The 16,214-nt window shown below is 35.2% G+C and overlaps 1 protein-coding gene across 2 annotated transcripts in view; it reads right to left on the reverse strand.

The window, feature by feature from the left end:
• Nucleotides 1–16,214, reverse strand: part of LOC150090732 (histone lysine acetyltransferase CREBBP-like) — a 362,719-nt gene that overhangs the window by 161,156 nt on the left and 185,349 nt on the right. For both annotated transcript variants that reach the window (XM_090372373.1, XM_090372367.1), the window contains exon 10: nucleotides 8,719–8,817. In XM_090372373.1, the coding sequence (XP_090228499.1) occupies nucleotides 8,719–8,817 (99 nt within the window). The remainder of the gene's footprint in view (nucleotides 1–8,718; nucleotides 8,818–16,214) is intronic.

The raw sequence follows: 16,214 nt of genomic DNA on the forward strand, positions 1-16,214 counted from the left end.
GGAGGACAATAATCTGACCCAAATTTTTTCGGCACTGTCCTATATTTATCCAATAACTCATCAGGTCATATTTGTTTAATATCATTAGTCCCCACATGGCGCCCCCGTAGCCAGGTGGGCAGGAGCAGCAGTGCATAGCACATGCTTCTTGATTAGACCGGGGTTCGAGCCCATGACCACCGCATATCCCTGAAGCAATATGGCCTTAGTTGACAATGCTCCTAAAACCCAATTAACAAACAAACAACAGTCCCAAGTGAATTATAATGCTCTCTTTACTCCCCTTAAAAGCTGCCAATTTGTTTGTTGCATCATCAATTGTTGCTCCTGGCAAACACACTCTGGCCCAATCTTTATTACAAAAATGTTATCCGTTTCCTTGTCAACAGTCTCCCAATAAAACTAGATCACCTTCGAACTCCCAGTTACATTTGTTTCTTCAGTGGTTTTCGCTATTTCAAATAATGTGTATTAAAATGTACATAAAACTCGATATCATTGTTCGAAGAGGTAGCAAATTCAAAATACACCTCTTTTTCAAATAGTCCAATATTGAATTAATCAGGACATCCGTATATATATACACACACACACACGTCCAAAATAAGGCACTTACTCACGAGGTAGCTATTAGATGCCAACTAAACAATTCTTATATTCTTGTTTGGAGAAAATTGGTGCAGAAAGATACATGGGAGGATATGGCTACACTCTGAAATTTAGAAAATTAATAGAAAAAGAAATAGTTTGCCATGCCACGTTAGTCACAGAAGGTTAAAGGTTACTTTACCTTTCTTCTGTCAGCTGAATGTTCTGCCAGAAAAGTGAGAAAATAGCTCAAATATACTTCATTTGCATAGACAGCTTTGAAACTGCATACATAAAATGGATGGAGGAGAAACAAAAATAATCATAACATAGATCCTCAATTATCTTTGAGCAGAAAACGAATATGCACATCCCTACCACTATTAGTTAATCAGTATCATGAGTATACACAACATCCCTAAAATTTATAAAACCATACGTTATCTAACTTTTTCTATTGTTTTTATTGCTTAAAGAATATTTTCCACATTTAAATAAATACACATATTGATAAACAAATACGTGAAACAGTTTACAGTTCATCAAGGAATAAACTATCCAAACACTTATACACTACAATAAATAATTTTAATACATGGGCATCATGTTACAAAGCCTTTAACTGGGTTCTTGTTCACATTCATAATGAGTCAAAAAATAAAAAAAAGTTTGCCTTGGCGCAGAATTCAGCCAAATGGCTGGTAAAATTTTTAACACTGCTCAAGGGCAATCACTAATTCAGAGTAATTCATCAAAGTAATTAAACAGGAATTCATAAAAAATGGGGAAATTTAAGCAAGTCTTGATGTCAATGACGTGTTTGCTAACATCTTGGTAGATCAAGCTACTAACATCCTAGAAAGAACAATCACAGGTTGGGAAATAAGAGTGCCACAAACTACTAAGATATTAACCTTGGAATGCTACCATGGGAACACACGTATCCCAACAGTTTAAAAAGTTCTGAATCTCACAGATAGATAGCACTATTAGTGCACTACTCTGGGTAGTTTCCTTTGCCAAGCTGCTAGTTGTATTGGTGTGTGACAAGTGGTGACAAGTGTTGAGCTTCTCAGACAAACCGATTGTTTGGGGTGTGCCTGTACCCCAGGGTAGGAATAGTTATAAAAGTGTGAGTTCCAACCCTCATGTTTTTTCAGTAAGTATGCTCATAAAATATACTCATGCTCACATAAATAACATACTAATAAATAATATAATAAAATATACTCTGCTCACAAGAAAATGGCTCCAAAAAAGAAGTTTTTGATTTATCGAAATATAAGGACCAAGAGGAAGTTCTCAAACTTCTTCTCGAATCAAAATCCTATATAGTATATCTGACGAGGATGAAGAGGATGCGGTTATTCCTGAATTTCAAGGCATCGAGAAAAGTGCAATTTCTGAGTATACCAATTAAAGAAATAAGAAATCTGAGACTAAACTACTCTACTAACAGACTTGAAGATGAGCCTGGCTCAAGCACAAGACTGTCATTTACACATAACAACACCAATTCAAAACAAATTCAAGCTTTAATTGGAGGATGGAAGATGGGCAAAAGGCACAATTGGAAGATGTGCCTTTTGCCCAAGGGCTAGAGACCAGAAGTCATGGTTAAATGCACTATATGGAAGGATTTCATTTGTTTGAAGCACCAAAATCGTCCACATTTTTGGCAAATTTTCTTTGGCAAAAATGTGGGCGATTTTTTTTTTTTTTTTTTTTTAACCGGTTAAAACGTAAGTATTTTATTGTCAGTTTTATTTATTTTGAGCAATAAAATTATTATAATTAAAAGACTTTTTATATGTTCATTTTATTTTGGGCTATACCCCAAGAGGGCCTTCATTAAAAAAAAAAAAAAGGTTGCATTCCAGGGTTAAATAATAGAAACCCTTATACATCTCATAAATCAACTTTTAGAATCAGGTTATTTTAAGTTTGAAGATAAAATATACATACAAGAGGCAGGCCTTGGCATGGAAAACTCATTATCACTGATTTTCGCAGATCTGTTTGTGGAAAGCTTTAAGGGGGGCAGCCATTCAGAAGGCCACCTTAGGGCCTTCTTCCCTATAGCTCTATTTTGTGGATGATGTGTTCATAATTTGGGAACATGGACATGAAGAATTACATAAATTCAAAGAACACCTAAACAGCATTCATCAGACCATTAAGTTTAAGCTTCAGAGGCCAATAATAGCTTGCTTTTCTTGGACATCCTAGTGACTAAAGAGAAAGACAGGTTTTTTCTCAGGTGTACAGAAAATCAATGGATTCAGGCCAATACATGAACTTTGCATCTAATCACTTGCACAAAAATAAAACAAGTATCATCAAAAAAGTAATAAGCAGATGTTTGAAAATCTGAAAAATAACTACAAAAAATTACAGAAGAAATCAACACTATTAAAGGATTATTGTTTACTTTAAGTAATTGAGTCAACAAGACAACAGAAAAATATTTGAGCAAACCAATAATAACACAACACGAATTATAAAAGGTGAACATTAATTCTGCACATAAAAGATACTGGTAAAAAAACAAGAAGAATCTATAAAAAGTATGGGATCAAAGTGATCTTTAAGCTGATTAATAAGATGGAGGACTGGTTCAAATATCTGATATCAGAGGGCATATTAATATACAAAAGGTGAGGGCATATTAATATACAAAAATTAATATACAAAATTAATATACACATAGGTGAGACTTTAAGAAAATTTAAAATGCACAACAAACACATAGCTAAAGGGAACACTAAAGAATTGGTATTGGCAGAACATGCATTGGAATGCATTCAGACATAATGATCAAAACTTTGTGGTTATAGGAACTTTGTAGGGAGAAGAGACTAGAGATCTTTTACACCAAGAAATTTAGCCACATGGCTTAAACACGAACAAGAAAAGGATTATAAGAGAACTGTGGAATGGGCTTTTCAACAATAAAATTCAGTAGTGACTAATAGCATGGTGGGAAGTGCTGGGGAATGAGAGGCTGAGAACACCAAATACTGGATTGGGGATGCCTCATATGACATGACATCAGCAGTTACAGAAAGGCTAATTTGTAATCCACGTTCTGACTTATTATGCATGCGAAAAATAAATTGGTAAAGGGGTTGTTAAATGTGATGTTTGTGTATTAAAATTATTTATCATGGTGCATAAAGTATTTGAACAGTTTTTTTTAATGGATAATGCCTGCAAAGAAAATGTCTCTTAAGACATGATTAAAGCTTTCAGTTCTTAGCTGTATACTGATACAAAGTGTTCAATAAAGGCACTACCAGGTTTTGATTTCTTGAGAAATGAAGAGTTGAATTTTTTCTCAAAACAAAATCTTTTTACCTACATAACTGCCAACTCTGAGATATTATAATCTGTATTTAATATAGAGCCATCTTTATAATTTAACAGCATTGCAGAACATTTATTCCACATTATTAACAATAATTATTATTTAATGCATATATGCAAAGCTGTTATTATTGTTATTTGGTTTTTTTTTAGGAGCATTAGCAACTAAAGCCATATTGCTCCGGGAATATGCGATGGTCACTCCCTGACCTTTCCGCATCCTCCGTATTTGGTGGTGACGGGCTCGAACCCCGGTCTAATCAAGAAGCATGTGCTATGCACTGCTGCTCCTTCCCACCTGGCTACGGAGGCACCTTATGTAAAGTAGCAAGAAAATTATATATGCTACTTGGAAATGTACCAAGCCATATTTTATTTGTCCTAAAAGGAATTTTTAAAATTTTTCTAACTGGAATTTATTCACAAAAAAAAAAAAAAAAAAAAAAATCCTATATTTTTACAACGAAGCAATTATCAATTAATAAGATCTGCATGGCCTCAGCATTTATTACAACACTACTTCTTAATGAAAATGGTGCATCATATGGTCACATACAGTAATAAATATATTTCTTTACTGAACAGAAAAATATAGATTATCCATAACTTTGGAAACAGGACATCAAAATTTTAATAGCTTATGCTATATTTGTTTTTGAAAATCACGAAAAGTGAAGGGATTTATTAAATCATGAAAACCACAAAAACAAAAGACGAAAAAGCTTTCCTACTTTCCATAAACAGTACAGTCTGTCCTCGTATAGCACGATAGTTGTGTTCCTAGAAACCCTCGTGCAATGCAAAATCGTGCAATATAAACAACAGGCCCTATGGGAAAAGTGGGGTTAGGTGCCGACCCCCAAGACTGAACACACATTTGGAACCAAAACATTACCAAACACAATAAATAATCGGGTAATTATAATCGTTATAAAATACTTACGTATTTTATAACAATTAAAATACGTAATAAAAAATAATATTATAATATTTTTTTATTTTTATTATAATATAATAAATAATAAAAAATAGTTATTTTTATTATATTATAAAAAAGTATTTTTTACGAATAAAATACGTATTTTATTCGTAAAAAATTTATTATATTAAATAAAATAGTCGTAATAAAATACTTAGTATTTTATTACGTAATAAAATACTGCTAATGCTTTTGCTTCTATCGTAAGCAAACTTGTTTTTTGTTTGATTTTCTATCCAAACAGATGACAGCCGTTCCATCTCTTCCAATTCTTGTCTTAATCTAATGGATTTTAATTACACTTTGAGTTGTTCCCGCTATGAAAGTTGTTTTTATTTTCTCTACATTCTTTGTAATTCTCGGCGTTGCCTCATTTAGGTCTGTAGCACGTGCAATATCACACGGTCTTTCATTTCGCTCAAAGCGTTTCACAATTTCATATTTTTTCTCTATCGGCAGAGGCGGTCTGGCCATAAGCCTTACCCGGGAAATCCCGGTGGGCCGGAGGCCGGTGTGATTTTGGCCATAAACCGTAGTATGAGGCCACTATAAATTTTCCCGGGTAAGAATTTTTGATCCAGTCCGCCTCTGTTTATCGATGTTTTGCTTTTATTTTTCTCTCTGAATATGCAGAGTCTTCACCAGGACGTTTCCTTTTCACACCTTTTAAGTATTTTACTCATTTTTAGGGAATAAAGCACAATCACAAAACGAGGAGGCACGCTTGATACACATAAACAAAGCTGCGCGCGTGTAGCAACTGAATAAACAACACGGTAAAGGCCGAGATACGCTATTAACACCTCACATTTTACTAAAGCACATTTCTGGGGGTTACTACCATAAAACAATAAAAACAATTTCCAGTTGCGTTTCTGCTGGTGGAATCTGTTATAAACTGGTAGTAAACTCCATCTAATTGCATTTGCGATTATACCGATAGCTGAATTGTGTTAGTTTTTACGTTATTATGGTGAAATGTGTTTCCCCTTCACTGATAAAAAAAAAAAAACAAATACATTTTCAGAATCTTCTTCATTCCTATCATGTTGCGTTCAGTTGGGGTGATTTCGCATTTGACCGTCATTTCTTGTAAACACAAAGGCGAATTCGGTTCGTGCTATATAAGATAACGTTCCCCTATTTATAAATCGTGTATGATCGAATTCGTGTAATGTAAACACGTGTTATACGAGGACCGACTGTATCTCCTATTACCCACCCTTCTGATTTAAATTATTATGCTGATTCACTTCAAAAAGGGATGTAGATTTTTTTTTTTTTAGAAGTCTTCATAAATTTTGACAATTTTCTTCAAAATATTGAGGACAAATGATGCCGGCTACACAACTTGAGGTGCTAGCAGATGAACCATATTTAGGTTCTCAGGAAAAACATTTAAAAGAAACAAGAAAAATTCTTTTCAGGATGAAGGAATAACCTTTTTTCCATGTAATACTAATTAAATCTTAACTGACATCCACCAGTCTCATTAATTTCGGAATACAGAACCATTTTTTTCTCTGCAAAAAAAGAAAGTGTGTGTGTGTGTGTGTGTGTGTGTGTGTGTGTGTGTGTGTGTGTGTGTGTGTGTGTGTGTGTGTGTGTGTGTGTGTGTGTGTGTGTGTGGACTTCCAACTCAAATTCTAGATCTCTTCCGTAAAAAAGCACTCATTCTGCCATTCTGGACCTATAACAGGAGTATTATTGGTGCTTAAAACATTGCTAAAAGAACTATGTGTGTACACACACTAACCCTCTGCAACTTTGCTCAAAGGAAGCATTTTTTTTTTAATTATGGACAACCTGATCAGCACAGATAAGGAGCATATCAGGATGCTTAAGAAAAATACTGAGATAGAGATGGAGAGAAAAGTCACAAAGCAAGACTTAAAACCTAAACAAATTAAATTAGTTTGGGTTTAATACTGATCAACACTAATTTGTGGTGCGTTAGGTAAAGAAATTACATTTACAGAATGTTAAAAATTACTTTATTCTGAACCATCTTTTTTTTTTTTTTTTTAGTTGTTGGCGCATCGGCTTCTGTGGCCATAATGCACCTCAAGGTTTGTGCAGTACTTTGATCCAAGCCCGAGGCAGGATTCAAACCTGCGACCTTTGGGTTGCCAGGCACTTTACCCACCCGGCTAGCCCAATGGCTTCTGAACCATCATCTTCAGAGTTGTGTAGATGCTTTTCAAGTTATTTAATCCTCCCACCTAACCTCCATCAACAGCAATCATTAAAGTTGGGAACAATTAAAAGAGAAAGGCATACAAACACAACTGATTGTAATCTTATAAATTATATGACAGCACACTAAAAATGTAGTTTTGCACTTCTTATAATTTCTGCTTGATAATAAAGTAATTTTAATATAGAATGGATATAATTCCTTTACCATTATGTCACCACCACAAGATGACATCATATAAGGCTGGCTAGAATTTTCAGATTTAGTTAATTACTTTACTTCAATCTGAAATGAACATTAACTATATCTTAAGTAAGTGTAAATCACTATACAAACAGTACATTTCTAACAACCAATGAGGATAAATGAAAGTAAGAGAAAAACAAACCTTTATAACAACTTTAATATATCAACACACCAACCACGGCCCTCATAAATGATCTTTTAAGTTACAAATGAATTAGTCTTTCTTTCTCAGTAGCAAATTAAGAAAATTTCCATCCAGTTCAGGTGTTGGCAACCTACGGCTCTTTGAGCATGTAACTGCAGCTCTTCAACTTTTAGCCCACATGAAGCAATGTTTGAAATGGAGTTAAGAGGACAAAAATTAAGGACATGTGGAGTGTAAGACTAAAAGCCTTAAAACTGAAATTGAGGATTTGGAGAGGCAAAAGGCTGCCCTTGCAATTCTACATAAATGGATGCCGATGGATGAGTTGAAAAAACAAGACCAGCTTGTGTTCAATGCATGGTGTAGCTTACCGGACACACACAAATTTGAAAATATTTGCGTTTGGACATTATCAGTTTTTGGTTTGACGAATTTCTGCGGAAGATGGCATTCTTCCTCTTGTCGGAGCAAGAAGAAGAATGCCATCAGCACTGAGCTTGCTCAATCCATTCAAAGCCTGAAACACCTTAATCAGATCTCCTCACAGGTGCCTAGTCTTCAGACACTGCAATTTGCAGAACTGAAGCTTTTCTTGGTAAGACCACTCTTTCATTCCCTTCACCAATCTCATTGCCCTTCTTTGCAAATGTTTTGAAACATGAACTATATTAAAAATAAATCAAGAAACTGTCTGAACAATGCTAGTCTCTCAGCATGCTTAAAGATGAAAATTACAGCATACTTCCCTGATGTTGAGAGACTCGCTCAAGGAGTTCAGCAGCAAAAGTCACATTAATTAGAAATATTATTAATAAATAATATTTAAAAAAATATATATATATATATTTTTGAATAAAACACCTTCCCACTCCATTCCATTTCTTAAAAATCCCTCCCCCTGGTTTGAGCTGAAGTGCTTCAGAATTCTCTCTCTTTTTTTTAAAATTAGATCAAAAATGGCTCTTCACTCAAAAAGGTTGCTGATTCCTGATCTAGTCTAATAGTCTAAAAGGTGTTTACCATAATTACTCTGAGACATATAGGCTAGACCAAGCATTAATAGGAACAAATGCAAAGTGTTGTAGTTTGTGTAATTAACCTAATCAAACACCTTTAAACTTTATTTTAGTAATTTACATATTTTCTCCTTTAATATTCATTACAACTTTACAAATTCACTGAAAGTGTTAACATTACCTGTAAAGAAGGTACAGGTGAATTTTGTGATGGTAGTTGTTGCTGAGAGGGCTGTCCTTGAGTGAGATTGCCTATTAACTGTGAAACTTGTTGCTGCATCTTAAAAGAAAGAAAATTGTTTGAGCATCTGGCTTAATGTTTATTAATTATAATAAATTGTAATATAAAAAATATGTTCTTTAATAATTTGTGTAAAAACCAGCAATTAATGCAAGCTTATAAAAAAAATCCAACATCACCTGACTATAACCTTCAATAATTTGTCTAGTTCTTCCCTGAATGTATTCAAACCACCCACTTCCACAACAATGGATGGAGGTTTGTCCCAACAATCAACCACCCCACTGGCTGAAGGCATACCTCTGAACATCTATCCTGCAACTATCCTTCCTCAATTTGAATTTATGCTCAGTCATGTGTGTAGTCTGAGCAAGAGGAAGAATGTCATCAGCACTGAGCTTGCTCAATCCATTCAAAGCCTGAAACACCTTAATCAGATCTCACAGGTGCCTAGTCTCCAGACACTGCAATTTGCAGAACTGAAGCTTTTCTTGGTAAGCCACTCTTTCATTCCCTTCACCAATCTCACTGCCCTTCTTTGAACCTATCCCAGCAGATCTACATCCTACTTAAAATGAGGCCTAGCCACTGCCTTGTACTATAGAGTAATGGCATAATACTCTTCCTCACTTTAAAAAATAGTCAAGGTTTAACTAATATAAAGATTGATAAAAATCAACAGATTAATTTTCAAAGTAAATAAATGCAGAGAATAGAAACTAATTTTGTTGCTGATAGAGTAGGAAGTTAAAAAATATGAAGCAAACCACTGCCTGCACTGTAACCTAAACGCTGTGCCATAAGTGTTAAGGCACAGTGCCCAATATGCCATAATGCATACAGGTGGTCATTCCATGTTTACATGTAATTTAAAAAAAAATAAATAATAATAATAATAAAAAAAAAAAGGAAAGTTGCCAAAAATAAATGCACAGATAAAAAACCTACCAATGGGGTTCAGATCAATATGTTGCAAAACTATTCATTGTATGGCAGTTTGATGCATTATGATTCACCACATGCAATGATATTTTGCTGTATGTGACAATTTGGTGAAAGATAATTGGTGGCTATGGTAATTCAGTGAGTATGATGACAATTTGATGTAGGCACAACAATTTGGTGTATCACACAGAGATCAGAAATTAACAAAAAAAAAAAAAAAGTTTAGGAAAAAGGAGAAATTTTTGTGACTTAGAAAGGAGGAATGCAGAAATTTAGAAAAAACAAGAAAATAATATATATTTTATTTTTCTTTTTTTGCAAATAAAAGGATTCATGCCAATCCTTCTCATAAACAGGTTGGAAAGTGAGTACATGCTATTTCAGTATGATTCCATCCATATCGTAACACTCTTAATCCAGATAAGATTATTTATCTTTTTTTTTTTTCCTTTTAATAAAAAGTATAATGCAGGTTGCAAAATGAATGTCAGAAGATTGCCTGACTGACATCCATTAATGACCTCTACTTTTGGTCTTTTCTGGAACAACTCCCCTCCCCATGTGTATTTCCTAAAAAAACGCAACTTATAGAATCAGTAAAGTGTGAAAATATTTTCTTGTGTCCCACTCTTTAACCTGACAATGGCATTTTTTTAATATGATCTCCTAAAGTAAACTGTGCATTAAAAAATAGAGGTGGACTGTATGCTCCATCAAAAATAAAAAATTCCAAGACTGGTATAATGTGATCACTAAATTCACCACTTGCATCATGGACTTTAATGTTAAAAGTCTGAAATTTTTGTCTTGCTTTAACACACACTGAATTCTCCCAACGAATTTACCAAATTGTCATAGCCACCAACTATCAAGCCCTTAATTGTCATGCACTGAACTGTGGTACAACAAATTGTCTTGCAACGAACTGCCTTGTATGGGTCTCCTTTTCGAAATAGTGTCCTTCACATTCTATACACCTTTTACAGAAGTTCACAAGCTTCTGAAATGTGCCGCAGCCCATTTTCTTAAAGGTGTGCAGGACAGCAGATGTGGTAGATTTAACTTCTTCATTTGTGTTAAATCTTTTCTCCCTCAACTCTTTTTTGAGGTTTGGGAAAACCCAGAAATCGCACGGTGCAAGGTCTGGGCTGTAGGGAGGGTGGTCTAGTGGTTGTGTGACATGTGGTCTAGCATTATCTTGAAGAAGAAACCATTTTTAATTAAAAAGCCCAGTCTTTTTTTTTCAAATTGCTCCTTTGAGGTGAACTCGCAAGGTGTTAGCATAATATTCTCCATTTACAGTTTGTTTCTCAAAAAACAAAATCAATATCAATTTTTTTTGATGAACCAAAAACTCAATTTTTTTTGGATGCAGTGAATCGTGGTGTTTCCATATGCTTGACTGCTGTTCAGACTCGGGATCAAAATGTTTACTCCAGGACTAACCACACTTGAGTATTTTAATCAAAAAAGTCGGGCTCTTCTCGGATCTTACTGTTCTGCAGTAAGATCACAAATCGATAAACATCTATATTCTTTCAATAACATTTCGGCTTCCTCAATGTTTTCATCGGTCATTGAGGTTCACGGATGCCCACTTCTTTGTTCATCTCGTACGCTTTTTCCCCCTGTCCTTAAAAGGCTTCCACCATTTAAATATGGCCATTCTGCCCAAGGCTTCTTCACCATATGCTTCTTGAATCATCTCAAACATATTCTGACCAGTTTTGCCTAATTTTACACAAAATTCAATCACGATTCTTTGTCTAATAATTAAAAAAATATCTTTCTCATTCCCCATCATAAAACACACTTCACATAAACTGTTATAATGAACACAAATATGAATACTACGTGATACACTTGCACAAACTAACTAAAAAAAGTTTGGGGAACATTCCTAGATCACAAACTCGTCACTCGTTTTGATAGCAATGAAGCAATGTTGCCATTGTGTATATTTTCGGAACAGTCCTCATATATATATATATATATATATATATATATATATATATATATACACAGTAAACCCCCACTATTTGCGGTTCGCGTATTCGCAATCGCTGATTTAATATAAAATGAAACCTAAAAAAATGTGAATTTTAAAGCACCATGAACATTTTCCACCATAAAAAAACATGGGCATGGCTAAAATTATCTTTCCCGGTCAAAACAGCGCTCAGTGGGTGGGGGGAGAGGGGTGACAAAATCGTGATCGTGGATATTTCTCGCTAATCCTTGTTCAGTATGTGTTATGCACTTGCCGTGGAAGGTTTCGTCGTTTGCTTTTAATTTATATGCTTATAAATTGAATAAATTTATCAATTTATAAATTGATATGCTTACAAAAGTGATAAATCTACCGTTTTGCAGTGTAAAACAGACTTTTTTGAGTGTGTTAACGGAAGAAAGTGAGTTTATTGTGGACAAGTTCTTTCTAACCCGTACAAAAATATGGCTACGAATAACAAGGGAAATGTGAAAATATCAAAGAAGGTGATGACATTAGCGAATAAAATTGAGTTATTAGACAAAATTTCTAATGGTGCAAGTGTCTCCTCAGTGGTAAAACATTATAAAATCAATGAGTCAACGGTACGATCAATCAAAAAAATCGGAAGAAAAAATCCGCCGTAGTGTCCGTGAAAACGCGCTAATTGCTTCAAAAATTTGCTCTGTAATTCGTGATGTTAAATTAGAAAAAATGGAAAAAGCTTTAAATCTGTGGGTAGAAGACCGAACTCAAAATAAAATTCCATTAAGTTCACTCATCATTCGTGAAAAGGCAAAACTCCTTTATCAACACTTTAGCAAAACTGGTGCACTGGCGGGATAAGTTTTTTTGCTAGCAAAGGCGCTGGTTTGAAATTTCTAATAAATATTACATTTAATATTAAATTGTTTCTTATTTTCATTTCGATGCCATATGCTTGCATTTCATTATGTACTGTTTATGTACATAGTCATATTATGAAGGTACATATAATACATACGTAAACAAAATTTTAAACTAGTTTTGCTTATATATTTCATACTACGGGAGCCATAACTCAGTATTCGCGACATTTCTCAGGAACGTAACCCCCGCGAATAGCGGGGGTTTACTGTGTGTGTATATATATATATACACACATGTATATTTATTATTTTTTTTTAAAATGCAAATAGATGAACCATACAATTTTTAGGTGCTGGTACTTTATTTACCAGTCTTTATTTACTTACATTTATTTTTCTCTACATAATTCACCTACTACATTAGATTCATTTTTTTTCAAAAAAAAAAAAAAAAAAAAAATTTTTTTTTCCTTTTCACTGGAAGTAAAAAAAGGAAGGAATTCCAAACCAAAGCCTGCATTTCCTACTCATAAAAGTTGCTGTCAGCTTCTTGATGGTTGCAATGAGCATCATCATCAGTAAAGTGTTCTCCCATAAATATCCACCATAGAGGTAAAAATCTGATGGTGCAAGCCAGAATCTGTATAGTGTTCCTCAGAATACTAGTATGGAATCTGGCATTCTTATGCTGAAGGAGAATTTTCTTTTCTTTTCTGGCCTCACTTTTGCAATTCGTGTCTTCAGCTTCAGTGTCTCTATGTAGCAAGCAGAACTGATCACATCTCCCATTCACTGGGATAACCATCTCTCTTGTCCCAAAAAAAAAAAAAAAAAAAAAAAAACATGATTTTTCCAATAGCAACCAAGCCTTGAAATAAGTCTTCATTGGTGAATCCTTGGGTGTTGCTCTTTGCTTGCTGCCTTGACTTCAATTTACAGTTGTAGTAGTAGTAGAGGCATGTGATGCAAGAAAGCAAGCTTATGTAGCATCAGCAAAAAAAAACCAAAAAAAAAAAAAAAAAACCACCATTTCACACATTCATTGCTTCTAAAAGTTTGTCAAGTTGCTCCTAAAATTTATTTAAGCTATCAACTTCCACAATGACAGACTGAAGTTTGTTCCAGCAATCAACTACCTGCTGGCTAAAGGCAAAATTTCCCCACATATTTTCTACAACTGCCTTTCTTCGATTTGAATTTATGTCCCCTCAGGTTCATAATCTGAGCAAGAGGAAGAATCCCATCAGAACTGAGCCTGCTCAACCCATTCAAGGCCTTATACACCTCAATCCAATCACCTTGCAGGTGCCTAGTCTCCTAGTCTTAATTTGCAGAACTTAAGCCTTTCTTGGTAAGAGAGCCCCTTCGTTTCCCTATCTTGTTGCCTGTCTCTGTATTCACTCCAGCAACTTTACATCCTTCCTAAAATGAGGCCTCCAGACCTGTATGCAGTACTCAAGGTGTGGCCTGACCATTGCCTTATACAAAGGGACAATCATCTCCTTTTCCCCTGCTAGCAAAATTCCTATATATCATTGACAAAACCCCATGACCTGCCCTGGCAGCCTGTCTGCACTGTCAGAAAACTTCATATCTGACTGCACAATTACTCCCAGGTCTTTTCCATTTTCTATCACCCTAAGTGTAGTACTACACAGTTGGTATGTTTCTCTGGGGTTCTACCCATATGCAGTACTTTTCAATTGTCATTGTTAAACTTCAGTTGTCACTTTTCAGCCCATCTGCCCAACTTTTCTAGATCCTGTTGCAGTAGCACACTGCCATTATTGTCATTAACAACTCTGCCAATCTTAGTATCATCTGCAAACTTGGAGATTAAGCCTGATATACCTTCAGCAATATCATTGATAAATATACAAAACAACAGTGGGCCCAACACCGAACCCTGCAGGAATCCAATAATAACATTAGTCCATGAAGAGCAGCATCCATTGACTCCACTCTGTCTTCTCCCACTTAACCTTAATACCATACTACTCCAATTTGTACAGTAGTCTTCCATGCACAGCAGTATCAAAAGCTTTCCTGAAATCAAGTATATGATATCAAAACTATTTTTTTGCATCCAGTTCCTTTGTAACCACATCATAGTAGCCAATCAAATTTGTCAGACAAGACTTTCCCTTAACAAACCCATGCTGTGTCTGAATTATTACTGCAGTCTTGTCTAGATGATCCTGCAATGCTTCTTTAACCAGTGACTCCATTATTTTCCCTGGAACAGAAGTTAAACTAACAGGTCTGTAATTACTCATGTGACCCTTTGATCCCCCTTTGTGAATGTGAGATACATTCACACATCTCCAGTCCGTGGGGACTTCCCGAGTCTAAGGATGCTCTCATAATTAAGGTAAAGGTTTGCTTACTTCCCTTGCTACCTCCTTTAATATAACTGGATATATCCCATCCACCCCAGTGTCTAGCTGGGGTGGATAGGATATATCCAGTTTGATCTATTGGTAGTTTGACTAGCGGCACCAGGGGGGGGGGATTCCCTCAACTCTGCGATTGGTACTTTGAGATGTATACAGTAATCTGTAAAGGCCAGATAGTGTCAGTTAGTGTGTGTTTGTATTGGTATACTGTTCACCTGGCCTTTTAGTCTAGGGGCCTGTGCAAAAGCATCTTGGTTGGTGAGACAAGAAACTCAGTGATGACTTTTTTGGCTTCCAGGTGTTTGCAAGTTTAGTCCATTTTGGTCACATCTTTCTACTTCAGCAATCAGATATTGGCTTGCTGTCCCATTTACACTTATTAAAGCAGAGGAATTTTATATAGCTTAACCGTTGTCCAAGAAATATGGTCAGAACTTTTGAATCACCATAAACCATCCATTCACAATTACAATATTTCATCTTTTCTAAAAAGCACTTCAGACTGTAACAAGTTTTCTAAGTGTGTGGAAAAGGCATCTATAATTGAGGAAAATGTTCCACTGCATGGCAGGACTCCTTTTATACTTATCATTGCATTGAGTTTTCAGTAGGAATTTCCTTTCCAGTGGATCATATGCAACATCTAGTGCACTAATTAAACCATTTGCATCAGTACAGAACACAAGATCCTTGGGGAAAAGGGAATGATGAGATATTTTTCATTCCCTTCTGTCCCTAAAGGTGACAAAAGATTCTTTTCACTCAATGTAGAACCTACAAACTGTGCAGAAACTTTTTGTAGATCAAGGTCTGTACTAGATAATTCAGTTCAGCTTGTGTAAAATGTTGTGTCCCCTTTGATGTGGCTTCAAATTCATCATGTTTAATTTGGGGGAGGGGGGATCACAGCTTGTGGATGTAGAGTTCTTGTGGGATGGGGGAGGTTTAAGTGGCTGATAGCAGGATTGTGTATTGGAGCTTTGTTCTTGGTACTGTATCCTGTAACACTGCACATGCCAAAATAACAATCTGATGCGATGCATGGCCTCCAAGTTAATAGGAATTTTCATTTTCCATTAACAATGAATGGTAGATATAATACAGAGCCCATGATTTGCCTTGGTCACTAATTCTAACACTAAAATAATCATGATACGCTTTCTTGTAAGAATCAGCAATTCTCTGTCTCTGATTTCTTGGGGTAAAATTTCAAACAAGTGTAGCGGAAGGAATCAGTACTGCTGATGCAGTATGATA

Source organism: Mastigoproctus giganteus, chromosome 1 (assembly GCF_048544385.1).
Source record: "Mastigoproctus giganteus isolate SK-2022 chromosome 1, ASM4854438v1, whole genome shotgun sequence".
Taxonomy (NCBI): Eukaryota; Metazoa; Arthropoda; class Arachnida; order Uropygi; family Thelyphonidae; genus Mastigoproctus; species Mastigoproctus giganteus.